Source organism: Tachyglossus aculeatus, chromosome 2, assembly GCF_015852505.1.
Source record: "Tachyglossus aculeatus isolate mTacAcu1 chromosome 2, mTacAcu1.pri, whole genome shotgun sequence".
NCBI classification, from domain to species: Eukaryota; Metazoa; Chordata; class Mammalia; order Monotremata; family Tachyglossidae; genus Tachyglossus; species Tachyglossus aculeatus.
The window spans coordinates 41,327,938-41,342,018 of NC_052067.1; the positions used below are offsets into that span (position 1 = coordinate 41,327,938).

The 14,081-nt window shown below is 51.1% G+C and overlaps 2 protein-coding genes across 3 annotated transcripts in view; both read right to left on the reverse strand.

Moving 5' to 3' along the window:
* The window catches only part of GLB1 (galactosidase beta 1), a 94,974-nt gene extending 85,167 nt beyond the window's left edge, over positions 1 to 9,807 (reverse strand). Inside the window, exon 1 of the mRNA XM_038759822.1 lies at positions 9,640 to 9,807. Coding sequence (XP_038615750.1) covers positions 9,640 to 9,705 — 66 coding nt within the window. The 5' untranslated portion in view covers positions 9,706 to 9,807. The remainder of the gene's footprint in view (positions 1 to 9,639) is intronic.
* Positions 3,051 to 9,721, reverse strand: TMPPE (transmembrane protein with metallophosphoesterase domain). Of its 2 annotated transcripts, none has more exons than XM_038759835.1 (2): positions 9,640 to 9,721; positions 3,051 to 5,455 (listed from the first exon to the last, which is right to left on the reverse strand). In XM_038759835.1, exon 2 carries the CDS (start codon positions 5,343 to 5,345, stop codon positions 4,005 to 4,007), a length of 1,341 nt encoding a protein of 446 aa, XP_038615763.1. In that variant the 5' UTR covers positions 5,346 to 5,455; positions 9,640 to 9,721; the 3' UTR covers positions 3,051 to 4,004. The 2 variants fall into 2 exon arrangements, with proteins under 2 accessions (XP_038615763.1, XP_038615772.1); XM_038759844.1 differs by having other exon boundaries at positions 3,051 to 5,451; positions 9,640 to 9,696.
* Positions 9,808 to 14,081: the final 4,274 nt, after the last annotated feature.

A 14,081-nucleotide genomic window follows, 5' to 3' on the forward strand; every position in this document is an offset into this window, starting at 1 on the left:
TCATTTTAATGAGAGGAGGGCGAGAGCAAAAGGAAAAAAAGAAAGAAAGAAAGAAGATATGAATGAAAATGCTCTTCAGCTAGAGAAAATGGAGTGTCTGGAACCTAGTCAAGAAAAAATTAGAAAATAGAGTCATAAGTATATTTTATCAGGGTACAAATAGTATCTTTCTCTCTCACCCATGCACACCCACACACATTAATCAGTCAGCAATTCCTTCTGACCTAAGAATGAGTTCAAGTGATAACAGGATACCAAGAAAATCAGTCATCAGGGCTTGAAAACCTGGCGTGATCACCTCCAGGCAGAAAAACATAGCAAGCCAAATTTCATTGCTTCTCTTCAGGCCCATTAGCAACCTGATGATTAGTAAAAGTGGTAGAAATTTTAAGGTCTTACCCAACTTAGTCCAGTTTCTACCTCCTGGCTCATCGTTTGTTATTAGGGTCAACTGCCACCCCCATTATTTTTTTCTTTAAGAGTTTAACTGAAATTTAAACTGGGGGATTAAGTATTTATTAAAAAAACTGCCCCCGCCAAATTGTACTTATTGATTTATGAATCCACCCTAATTTTTTCAGGGTTGATATCACTCTATTTTAATGCATTTGAGTGGAAGATGGCAAACATTTCCACTAGTGGTGGGAGAATTGGGAATATATATGATAGTTTGGAACATTTTCAAAGACATCGGTTTGGAGGAAAGGGGAGAGAATGTCCCCTTCTCCTTCTATAAGGAAGGTGGAGTCTCTTAGGGAAATGGTATTTTTCAACATTCTTCTCATCCTCTGGTAATAATAATAGCAATAATAATAATAATAGTGGTCTTTGTTTAGTGCTTACTACTTTCCAGGCACTGTACTAAGTGCTGGGGTGGATACAAACACATCAGGATGGTCACAGTCCCTGTCCCACATAAGCCTCACAGCCTTATTCCCCGTTTTACAGATGAGGTAACTGAGGCACAGAGAAGTGAAGTGGCTTGCCCAAGGTCTCCCAGCAGACAAGTGGCAGAGTCAAGATTAGAACCCAGGTCCTTCTGATTCCCAGGCCCGTAAGCCATCTACTAGGCCATAAACCGAGACCAGACTGTTGCTGTTTCGGTTCTAACTGGAATAATCCAAGATCCTCAAATCGAGCAAGGCGGCCTGAATCCTGCTAAACATACTTATTATGTAGGCAGCCGTGGTATTGAGCATGCATTTTAGCCATTTAATTCACTGGCAAATACCCCCAAAATATTATCACCCAAGCACTACTAACCAATCAGGTAGCTGCGTGAAACTAAAATAAAAAGTAGCCCCCAATTTTTGAAATTTAAGTAACGAAGATGAAAACTAAAAATTTGTCTCTGAAAATATACCACTTTAATAATCCAAAAGGAAAAAAAAAAATCAAGAAAGAAGTTTCCATTGACTCCCTTCTTTTACCGCTCAACCTTGGGCTTCCAGATTGTTAGCTGGCTAGACAAATACGACTAGACTTAACAGAAGTACTCTAAAAGCATATACATGATCAGGGATTCCTTGTTTTCTCTAACATTCCCAACTCCACAACACAAACGGCACAATTCCGTCCCCCTCTCCGACCACGGTATGCCCGTGGCTGAAGTACTGGGAACAGTTCTAATTGCCCCATCTTAGTCAACACAAAAAAGGCCTGAAGAAACTGAAGGGCAACCAAAATGATGGAGGTATGGAGAAGCTTCATAAGGAGGATAAATTCAAAATATTAAGACAAGTTTAGAAAAGGCGAAAAGGTTGAGGGGTAGCATTACTGAAGTTGGCAGAATCACGAAGGGTTGAGGACAGGGCAGATACAGAATTGCTTTTCCCTGGATCTCACCCACTGAAACTTGAAAGTGATTAGGCTTTTTGTTTTGTTTTTATGGTATTTGTATTCTCCCAAGCGCTTTCAGTTTTCAGTCTATTCCGGAACTCATAGTCACGATTTTATCCAAACCCCATTTGAACCTACTGATATTCTTTTGACCTACAAAGCTTCTGGTGGTAATTAGTTCCATAGACTTACCACTCACGGTGATTATTTTTTCTTATGTTTTGAAGCAGCACAGCCTAGTTGATGGCTCGTGGGCGTGGGAGTCGGAAGGACCTGGGTCCTAATCCCAATTCCACCACTTGTCTGCTTTGTGACCTTGGGCAAGTTGCTTCCCTTCTCTGTGCCTCAGTGACCTCATTTGTAAAATGAGGTATAAGACTGTGAGCCCCAAGTGGGACATGGACTGTGTCCAAACTGATTAGCTTGTATCTACCCCAGCACTTGGTACAGTGCCTGGCACATAGTAAGCACTTAACAAATACCATTAAAAAAAAATGATTTTCCAATAGACTTCCTAGCCCAGCCACTGACTAGCCACCTAATCTTCACAACTAGAGAAAGGAAATGGAAGAAGCAGCAAGCCTGGCCTTGAGAGTCGGGAGGTCCTGGGTTCTAATCCTAGGTCACCACTTGGCTGCTGTATGACCTAAGGCAAGTCACTTTACTTCTCTGGGCCTCAGTCACTTCAAGAGTAAAATGGGGATGAAGACTGTGAGCCCTACGTGGGACATGGACTGCATCTAACCTGATTAGCTCGTATCTACCCCGGCACTTAGTACAGTGCCTGGCACATAACAAGCACTTAAATACCATTTAAAAAAAAGAAATTATGCCAATAGCAGCTCCTAGCCCAGCTAGCAACTGGTCATCCAATTTGTCACAACTAGAGAGAAGGAATCAGAAATCTCCCTCCAGGTTGAAATTGGCCTGGCCCTGGCAGACAGCCAAACCAAGAAAAGTTGGACTCAAACTGTCTGAGGAATAATGCCCACAAAATATCCTCCCTGGAGCACTTCAATTGCGCTACCCAAGCTCCTCAGAAACTAGATGTGCTTCACCTGGGACTGACAAATTAAAACTGGGGAGGGGGAGAGTAATCCTTTGCCCTCAAAAGGATGCCATTTGTGTTTTTTTCCTCTCTTTCCTTTAATCGAACGAGCCGCAGTTAATCAGTTTAGCCCAGCAGTACAAAACTGAAGAAAAAAATCGGCGCGTGGGCCCATTGTCAACGTTGAAGACTGTTCTTGGAGAACCCAAGGCCCTCGGGAGCATTTTTTAGGGAGAACGTATAACGGCCAGTTCTCTCAGGGCAAGGGTTTGGAGAATCTCACCTTCTCCCACTTCCCAGTCAAGCTGGCCCCAGCCAGGAGATTTAAAAAAAACAAGGCTGCTTCTTCCCTGTGCTGGCTAAACTCAGGGGGCGGGGGGGTGGCAAATAGAGAGACAGAAAACAAAGGTGCTACCCTTTAAGCTGCATCCCCCTAAACTCACACACATGCAACCACCTCCCCACACGCACACAAGAGATCTGTGCCCTGAACCCAAAATCTCACTCAAAAACCCTACACTGGCTGGAAACGTGAGGTTTAGTATCAGCCCACTTGTTGCTCAAACCAGGGAAGAGAGAGGAGTACCTGTGAATGACCCACCCTTGCAGGATTTTATCTCTTCCCTCCAGATTGCAACAGCAGGGTGGAGGTAACCCCAATGCCCAGCACCTATCTCCAGGAGTTATCTGCATATCTCTCTGATAGAGGTGGAGTGTTTTATGATCCTGCACAAGAGAACAGAAGGTGCTTGCCCCCAGTACCCCCTTAATAGCCTTTACAGACACCACAACTTGCTATCCTTGACCAACAAGGCATGTAAGTCCCCCCTGCCAAAAAATTTTTCCAGCCCAAATGGACCAAGTTACCAGACTGTCCTCTCCAGCCAGGGAGAAAGACAATTAGCAGGAGTTTGCATTTTGTTTCTGTTTTTATGCTCCATCCGGGCTTTGGAGTGAGCATCCGTCCGTCAGGCCAGACATAATACTGACCAACACGAGGACACGCTAAGGGCCATTAAGGGGTGGGTTTGAGGGCAGAAGTGTAGCAGGGGTCAGGGGGTGGGGATGGACTGGCAGCCCACCCTCAGAGGAGACGGACAGTCCTCCGCCCCCGCCCTCAGAGGGCACGCAGGATGATCTCCGTGATCTCGGCCCGGCTGCCCAGCCTCATGGGGATCCCGTAGTAGACGGTGCCCGGGCTGACGTAGACGAAGGTGCTCTCCCCGACTCTGTAGAGCCCGGCAAAGAAGGGGTTCAGCAGGTAGGCCCCCACGTTCAGCGGGAAGATCTGCCCCCCGTGAGTGTGGCCCGAGAGGATAAGGTCGATGTCAGGCCGGGCCTGCAGGGCCCACTTGGCGGCCAGAGGCTGGTGGGCCAACAGGACGGTGGCGTGGTCGGGGCCGCAGTCCCCCAGGGCCTTGCTCAGGTCCATCCCGTGGCCCGAGTAGCGCAAGACATCCGCCTCGATGTCGTCCACCCCGGCCAGGCAGATCCAGTCCCGGCCGGCGGTGTCCCCGGCCGAGGCCCCGGCGACAGTGACCTTGACGTTCTCGTTGTGGAGCGGCCGGACGCCCAGGGACTCCAGGAGCTCGAACCAGTTGTTGACGTCCGACGTGTAGTACTCGTGATTTCCCGTGACGAAGTAGGTGCCCAGGGGGCACCTCAGACGGCCCAGGGGCTCCACCGCCCGGCGCAGGACCGAGGCTTCCGAGTCCGTCAGGTCCCCGACGATCACGGTGACGTCCGGCTCCAGGTCCTCGACCGTGCGCACGATCTGCTCCATCTTGGTCCTCCCCACGGTGGGGCCCAGGTGGATGTCGGAGAGCAGCACCACCTTCAAGCCGTCCATGGACGGGGGCAGCTGGCGCAGGGGGACCTCCACCGTCTTCACGGCCGGGGGCCGGGCCGCGTTCAGGAGGCCCACCACGCTGAGCAGGGCCGTCACCGCCACCGCCAGCAGCGGCTTCGCGACCGCCCTCCTCGTCTTGTCGGCCCCGGCCCCGGGCACCCCGCCCCGCCAGGCCAGGAGTCGGTAGCCCTGCTCCATGCAGCCCAGGGTGAAGAGGAAGAAGATCATGATGACGTACGCTCCGAGGCAGGAGTAGGCCGCCAAGGAAAACAGGTAGGGCTCTTCGGCCACGAGGAAGAGCGTGGTGAAGAAGCTGGAGTGGGCCAGGGCCAGGAACGTCCCGACGGCCGCCTTCCACGGGCCCGGGCAGGCCGAGCCGGAGCGCAGGGGGCGGCACAGGGAAGTCACGGTGCACCTCCAGATGTATAGGGAGCCGATCAGCATCAGCGCGTTGGCGAAAAGGGCCAGCTGCAAGCGGAAGAGCCAGCGCTGGACCCCGGGGCCGACGCTCCCGCCCAGATAGGTCCGGGACAGCATCATGGAGAAGAAGACCACGCCGGCGGCCACGGCGGCCTTAGCCTCCAGGGACAGTTGCCTGAGGTCGAGCATCGTGTCCGCTCACCACCGGGGCCCTGGCGGGTCGGTTCGGGCTTCTCCCGGGGACACGAGGAGGCTTAGACAGCAGAGGAGCTGTTGGGTGGTTTCCAGATCAACTCTGCCTGCAACCAGGAACCGGCGTCAGCTTTTTGGGGATATTACAAACGGGTTTCTCCCTCCCGCTTCTCGACACGAGAAGCCTTCCCAGAGCTCACTCTCCCCAGCCCCGAACACGAAAGAGAGAAAGAAAAAGATCCAGGACGCAGCTTTAATCGAAGCGGCGTGGCCTAGTGGAAAGAACCCGGGCCCTGGAGGTCAGAGGAGCTGGGTTCTAATCCCGGCTCCACTGACCACCTGCTGTGTGACCTTGGGCAAGTCACTATGCTTCTCTGGGCCTCGATTTCCTCAACTGTAAAATTCATTCATCCATTCAATTGCATTTATTGAGTGCTTACTGTGTGCAGAGCACTGTACTAAGCGCTTGGGAAGTACAAGTTGGCACAAGTTGGCAACATATAGAGACAGTCCCTACCCAACAACAGGCTCACAGTCTAGAAGGGGGAGACAGACAACAAAACATGTGCACAGGTGTCAAGTCATCAGAATAAACAGAAATAAATCTAGATGTATATCATTAAGAAAATAGAATAGTAAATATGTACAAGTAAAATAGAGTAATAATTCTGTACAAACATATATATAGGTGCTGTGGGGAGGGGAAAGGAGGTAGGGCAGAGGGAATGGGGAGGAGGAGAGGCAAAAGGGGGCTCAATCTGGGAAGGTCTCCTGGAGGAGGTGAGCTTTCAGTTGGATTCAATCCCTGTAAAATGGGGATTCAATCCCTGTTCTCCCTCCCTCTTTTGCTGTGAGCCCCACGTGGGACAGGGCCTGTGTCCGACCCAATTAACGTGTACCTCCCCCAGCGCTTAGAACAGTGTTTGACGCCTAACAGATGCCATTTAAAAGAGAAAGTCAGTTTTTTTAAGACATCAGAAGCCTCTCAAGAGCACTGCTGCCAGAGGCTGGAATTGGCCGGGACTCCCTTCCCCTATGAATTCCCAACTCCAGACCCGTCACTTTAAAGTGGCCTTGCCTCGGGACGGAATGGGATTGGGAAATTCTAAAAATAGCACTTTGAAACATGATTTTATCATGGGGCGGGCTCCTGTTACGCAACAACTAAAAGGCTTAAAAATGTTTCTTCCTACTAGGTAACAACTGCAGAGGTCCCAGTTGTGTACAGAGAAATGAACAAAATCAAGTCCTCCGCAATCTCCCACCCCAGAAGAGTCATTAGAAGTGTTTTTTAGTGGTCTGTCAGATGTGATCTGTTAACCTCTGATTATTAGGGACAAGCCAGGTTAAGATTTTCCTCTCCTGATCCAGGATTACAGAAGTACAGGGTGTTACCACCAGCTTAGCCACATTTTCTCTCTTTCTCCTTACCCCTCAAATGCTTACTGCCCCAGGGTAGGCATGCAGCCAACTGATCAAGCGCTTAGTAGAGTGCTTTGCATTCAGTAAGTGCTCGATAAGTACAATCGAATGAATGAATGGTCAGGATACCAAGAGGGCAAGAACGCCAAGATCAGGAACTGGGAAGAGGAAGTAAAGAGAAGCAGGCCAGTAATCTTGGCTTCTGCCTATGCCCAGGCTGATTATCCCCTCCCACCACCCGTGTCAATCAATCAATCATATTTATTGAGCGCTTACTGTGTGCAGAGCACTGTACTAAGTGCTTGGGAAGTACAAGTTGGCAACACATAGCGACAGTCCCTACCCAACAGCGGGCTCACAGTCTAGAAGGGGAAGACAGAAGGGCTCTAACTTAGCTTTGTGCCCCCTGTGCCTCATAAATTAGCCTTGTGCCTAACTGTTTGGGTCTGTCGAAGGTTTAATAATAATAATGATGACATTTATTAAGCGCTTACTATGTGCAAAGCACTGTTCTAAGTGCTGGGGAGGGTACAAGGTGATCAGGTTGTCCCATGGGGGGCTCACAGTCTTCATCCCCATTTTACAGATGAGGGAACTGAGGCCCAGAGAAGTGACTTGCCCAAAGTCACCCAGCTGACAAGTGGCGGTGCCGGCATTTGAACCCAAGACCTCTGACTCCAAAGCCGGGGCTCTTTCCACTGAGCCACGCTGCTTCTCTAAGGATGACCAGATGACTATGATTAGGACGACCAGAGGTGCTCTTTCGGCTCCCCGATGACTCAGCCCGCCGTGCGATAACAATAACAATAATGATGTCCGTGGTGCATCTCGCTGCTGAAGTAAAAGCAAACCAGGAAGGGGACACATGCTCTACAGCCCACAAGGTCACCTCTTCTACATTCAAAGACTTTTCCGGATGAGCCAAGGACTCTGTTTCTTCTCTCAACCTACCAGGGGGCTATTCAACCAGTCAGTGGAGCTTATTGAGCACTTACTATGTGCAGGGAGCACTGTACTAAGCACTTGTGAGAGTACAACACAACAGAATTAGCAGAAACAATCTCTTCCCGTAACAAGCTTACACTCTAGAGGGGGAGACAGACATTAATAAGCGATTTATAATATAAAATTATTTATCGTATATTTATATATGAGCTGTAGAGATATATATCCACATCTGTCTATAGATATGAGGTCATGAATCATGTCTACAAATTCTGTTGTACTTAGTGCTTAGTATAATTTTCTACACAGTAGGAGTTCAATCAATACTTTGATGGATTAGATTGATTGATTACTATTACTGCGATTAGACCCGATGATCTTTTGTGCAAATCTACATCTTCCAGGATCGATGGTGACATCTTCGAGTTTGTTAAAGTTAAGCAAACAAATAATAAAATTCAAAGCCTGCCCTTTTTTCTCCAAATTATATATTCATTCCTCTTTTTGAATATAGAGTGACGTAGATAGAGACTGAAGTGTGCGTCTTTCTCTCCACAAATATATAGATGTAGATAGAGATGCAGTGTGCATCTTTCTATATATATGTATAGAGAGAGATGTAGATAGATGTAGATTGGAGTGTGTACCTTTTCCTCCATATAAATAGAGAGAGATGTCGATAGAAGTAGATTGGAGTGTGTGTGTCTCTCTCTCCCCGTATCTACATATATATATATGGAGAGAGAGAGAGAGAGAGAGAGATATGGGGGGAGAGATGGAGATAGGATTACGCATCTTTTTCTTTCTATATATATACATTCTATTCTATAGAGAGAGAGAGATGTAGATATATGTAGAGATATGTAGATTGGAGTGTGTACCTTTATCTCCATATATAAAGAGATGTAGAGAGATGCAGATTGGAGCGTGTAGTGTCTTTCTCTATACAGAGAGAAGCACAGAGATGTAGACTGGAGTGTATGAGAGGGAAATGTAGATTGGAATGTGTATCTTGAGAGAGAGAAAGTAAGAAAGAAAAGAAAGAAGAAAAAGAAAAGAAAAGTAGGAAAGGATGAACACTCCAATCCCCTTTCAAAATGCCCCAGGGGTCCCTAACATACCCCACTGGGTCAAGGCCAGCCCGAGAGTCAGGAAACCAGGAGCAGCAGCAGAGAGGGCCACCGGTACCCAAGCCTGCTAAGCCACCTGCCCCCTGGGAGAAGCGCTTAGTCCAGTGCTCTGCACACAGTCAGCACTTAGTACGACTGAGCGAATGAAAAAGCCAGCAGCAGAGCTGGGCCTCGCCTTCCCTTAGGAAAGAGAGCGGTCCTTTGGTGAACTGAGGGGGTCAGCCTGGGCCATGACCTGCAGCAGGCCTGAGCACCAGAAAGGATGGGGCGGGGGGGGAGATAGCCGTGCCCTCTGCCACCCTGCCACCCTTTAATGCCCCTCGGGGCCTTTCCTGAGCCATATCCGTGGCTCAGTAGTCACCAGAGGGGGTGAGGAGGAACAGCTTCGCAGGAGGCCTGTCCAGGGACTCACACACAGTGCCACAATCATCCCCCAATCTCTGGGATGGGAAGCGCAGGATGGCAGACTAAAGAAGCAGCGTGGCTCAGTGGAAAGAGCCCGGGCTTTGCAGTCAGGGGTCATGGATTCAAATCCCAGCTCCACCAACTGTCAGCTGTGTGGCTTTGGGCGAGTCACTTCTCTGGGCCTCAGTTCCCTCCTCTGTAAAATGGGGATGAAGACTGTGAGCCCCCCGTGGGACAACCTGATCATCTTGTGACCTCCCCAGCGCTTAGAACAGTGCTTTGCACATAGTAAGCGCTTAAACACGCCATCATTATTATTATTAAAGGGTAGGGGGGAGGCAGGGGGCTGGCTGGGACCCTCCAGTGCCCTGTATCCCGATTGCACGTACCGGGTCTCCGCGGCCCGTGCCCACCGCCACCAGGAGCAGCAGCACCGGCAGATAAAAGCTGGGCATGGCTTGGGCACCACCGACAAGGCCCCCCGCGGCAGGGCCAGAGCCGGGTCCGTTTGCCTGCTCCGACGGCCCCAGGCCCGCCCAGCTCACTGGTCACCGGACTGCACCAGGCCCGGCCCCCATCAGTGGTCACCTGACTGCCCCAGTCCCGCCCAGCTCAGTGCTCATCTGACTTCCCCAGTCCCGCCCAGCTCAGTGCTCATCTGACTTCCCCAGTCCTGCCCCGCTCGGTGGTCACCTGACCGCCCCAGTCCCGCCCAGTTCAGTGGTCCCCTGACTGCCCCAGATCTGCCCCACTCAGTGATCCCCTGACTGCCCCAGTTCTCCCCCACTCAGTGGTCCCCTGACTGCCCCAGACCCTCCCCTCTCAGTGGTCATCTGACTGCCCCAGTTCTGCCCCACTCCGTGGTCTCCTGACTGCCCCAGATCTGCCCCACTCAGTGATCCCCTGACTGCCCCAGTTCTGCACCACTCAGTGGTCCCCTGACTGCCCAGACCCGCCCTCTCAGTGGTCCCCTGACTGCCCCAGTTCTGCCCCACTCAGTGGTCCCCTGACTGCCCCAGTTCTGCCCCACTCAGTGGTCCCCTGACTGCCCCAGTTCTGCCCCACTCAGTGGTCCCCTGACTGCCCCAGACCCGTCCCTCTCAGTGGTCCCCTGACTGCCCCAGTTCTGCCCCACTCAGTGGTCCCCTGACTGCCCCAGACCCGTCCCTCTCAGTGGTCCCCTGACTGCCCCAGTTCTGCCCCACTCAGTGGTCCCCTGACTGCCCCAGTTCTGCCCCACTCAGTGGTCCCCTGACTGCCCCAGACCCCTCCCTCTCAGTGGTCCCCTGACTGCCCCAGACCCGCCCCACTCCGTGGTCCCCTGACTGCCCCAGACCCGCCCCACTCAGTGGTCCCCTGACTGCCCCAGACCCGCCCCACTCAGTGGTCCCCTGACTGCCCCAGACCCATCCCTCTCAGTGGTCATCTAACTGCCCCAGTTCTGCCCCACTCAGTGGTCCCTTGACTGCCCCAGACTCGCCCCACTCAGAGGTCACCTGACTGCCCCAATTCTGCCCCACTCAGTGGTCCCCTTACTGCCCCAGTTCTGCCCCACTCAGTGGTCCCCTGACTGCCCCAGTCCTGCCCCGCTCAGTGGTCACCTGACTGCCCCAGACCCGCCCCTCTCAGTGGTCATCTGACTGCCCCAGACCTGCCCCTCTCAGTGGTCATCTGACTGCCCCAGTTCTGCCCCACTCAGTGGTCCTCTTACTGCCCCAGTTCTGCCCCACTCAGTGGCCCCCTGACTGCCCCAGTCCTGCCCCGCTCGGTGGTCACCTGACTGCCCCAGTCCCACCCAGCTCAGTGGTCATCTGACTTCCCCAGTCCTGACCCACTCAGTGCTCACCTGACTGCCCCAATCCCGCCCAGTTCAGTGGTGCCCTGATTGCCCCAGACCCACCCCCCTCAGTGTTCATCTGACTGCCGCAGTTCTGCCCCACTCCGTGGTCCCCTGACTGCCCCAGACCCACCCCCCTCAGTGTTCATCTGACTGCCCCAGTTCTGCCCCACTCCGTGGTCCCCTGACTGCCCCAGACCCGCCCTCTCAGTGGTCATCTGACTGCCCCAGTTCTGCCCCACTCGATGGTCCCCTGACTGCCCCAGTCCTGCCCCGATCACTGGTCATCTGACTGGCCCAGTCCTGTCCGGCTCGGTGGTCACCTAACTCCTGCCCCAGTCCCGCCCAGCTCAGTGGTCATCTTACTGCCCCAGTCCCACCCCGATCACTGGTCACTTGACTCCTGCCCCAGGCCCACCCCGATCAGTGATCATCTGACTGCCCCAGTCCCACCCTGCTCAGTGGTCATCTGACTGCCCCAGTCCCACCACACTCAGTGGTCACCCGGCTGCCCCAGTCCCACCCCGCTCAGTGGTCACCAGTCTGCCCCAGTTCCACCCAGCTCAGTGGTCACCAGACAGCCCCAGACCTGCCGCTCAGTGGTCACCAGACTGTCCCATTCAGTGGTCACCTGAATCTTGCCCCCCACCCAAGGCCCGGAAGGCTAGGCCTCTCCGGGCCCGCTCACCCCCATCTTGTTTCCTGCTTTGTTACACAGAGACAGGGTTGTTTCCGTTGGATTGTTAACCCCCTCACAATGGGGTTGTGTAATTTCTATTACCGTCCACGGCACAGATCTCTGCACGCTGTGTGAGCCGGGTAAATGTCACTGGTTCTGACAGATAAAAGCAGATCCATCAATCAATCATATTTATGGAGCGCTGACTGTCTGCGGAGCACTGTGCTATGCGCTCGGGAGAGTACAGTATCACAGAGAAGCAGTGTGGCATAGTGGAAAGAGCACGGGCTTGGGAGTAAGAGGTCATGGGTTCTAATAATAACAATAATAATAATAATAATAATGGCATTTGTTAAGCGCTTACTATGTGCAAAGCACTGTTCTAATCCCACCTCCACCACTGATCAGCTGTGTGACTTTGGGCAAGTCAACTTGACTTCCCTGTGCCTCAGTTACCTCATCTGTAAAATGGGGATTAAGACTGTGAGCCCTATGTGGGACAACCTGCTCACTTATATCCTCCCCAGAGCTTAGAACAGTGCTTTGCACATAGTAAGCGCTTAACAAATACGATAATAATAATAATTATTATTCTCTGTGCCTCAGTTACCTCATCTGTAAAATGGGGATTAAGACTGTGAGCCCTACGTGGGACAACCTGATCACCTTGTATCCTCCCCAGCGCTTAGAACAGTGCTTTGCACATAGTAAGCGCTTAACAAATACGATAATATTATTATTATTCTCTGGGCCTCAGTTACCTCATCTGTAAAATGGGGATTAAGACTGTGAGCCTTACGTGGGACAACCTGATCACCTTGTATCCTCCCCAGTGCTTAGAACAGTGCTTTGCACATAGTAAGCGCTTAACAAATACGATAATATTATTATTATTCTCTGGGCCTCAGTTACCTCATCTGTAAAATGGGGATTAAGACTGTGAGCCCTACGTGGGACAACCTGATCACCTTGTATCCTCCCCAATGCTTAGAACAGTGCTTTGCACATAGTAAGCACTTAACAAATGCTATTATTATTATTAACAAATGCCATCATCATCATCATCAACAGAGTTGGTAGATTCATTCCCTGCCCACAATGAGCTTGTAGTCTAGAGGGGGAGACAGACCCTAATATGAATAAATAAGTACTAGAAGATGGGGTTTCGAGATGGGCGGCTTCAAGTAAAGCTGTGACCTTCAAAGATCACCTGCTTCCAGAGAAAACCTACATGCCAGGCCCAAATCTGGCAAGCCTTTGGATTCCTACGCAGAAGAGTGGCTTTCTGTTTCCAGACTTCTGCCGCCTCTTCTGCCTTCCCAATAAGACAGTCACACGTATTCCACTGCCATTTTTCCAATCAATACTGGGTGGGAATGGCACTGCCCAGCTCCAACACCCAATTTCCCCAGTCCTGCCACCTCCCCATCAGCCCTTCAGGCTTGTACACTTTTTTTTTAAAGTATTTGTTAAGCGCTTATTGTGTGTCGAGCACTGAGGTCTGAGGTGAATACAGGGTAATCAGCTGGACACAGTCCCTGCCCCACATGGGGCTCACGATCTAAGTAAGTGGGAAAACTGGCATTGAATCCCCGTTTTTGCAGCTGAGGAGACTGAGGCCCTGAGAAGTGAAGTGACTTGCCCCAGGTTGCACACACAGCAGACAAGTGGCAGAGCAGGGATTAGAACCCAGGTCTTCTGCCTCTCAGGGCCGAGCTTGATCCACTAGGCCACGCTGCTTCCTCACTTGATGGCAAACTCAATTTTGAGATTGAGATTGAGATTTAGGGAAGCAGCGTGGCTCAGTGGAAGGAGCACGGGCTTTGGAGTCAGAGGTCGTGGGTTCAAATCCTGGCTCCGCCACTTGTCAGCTGTGTGACCTTGGGCAAGTCACTTAACTTCTCTGGGCCTCAATTCCCTCATCTGGAAAATGGGGGTGAAGATTGTGAGCCCCACGTGGGACAACTTGATTATCTTGTATCTACCCCAGTGCTTAGAACAGTGCTTGGCACATAGTAAGCGCTTAACAAATACCAACATTATTATTATTACTATTATATTATGCTATTTACATGACTTATTTTGGTGGTAGAACTGTGAGCCCACTGTGGGCAGGGATGGTCTGTATTTGTTGCTGAATTGCACTTTCCAAGCTCTTAGTACAGTGCTCTGCACACAGTAAGGGCTCAATAAATACGATTGAATAAATGAATGAACTGTAGGCTTTTTGCTTACTGTAATTTTTTTGCAGGGCAATGCATTCCTATCAGGACCTTGACTGACTGACTGATTAATTGATTGATCGATTCCTAGCA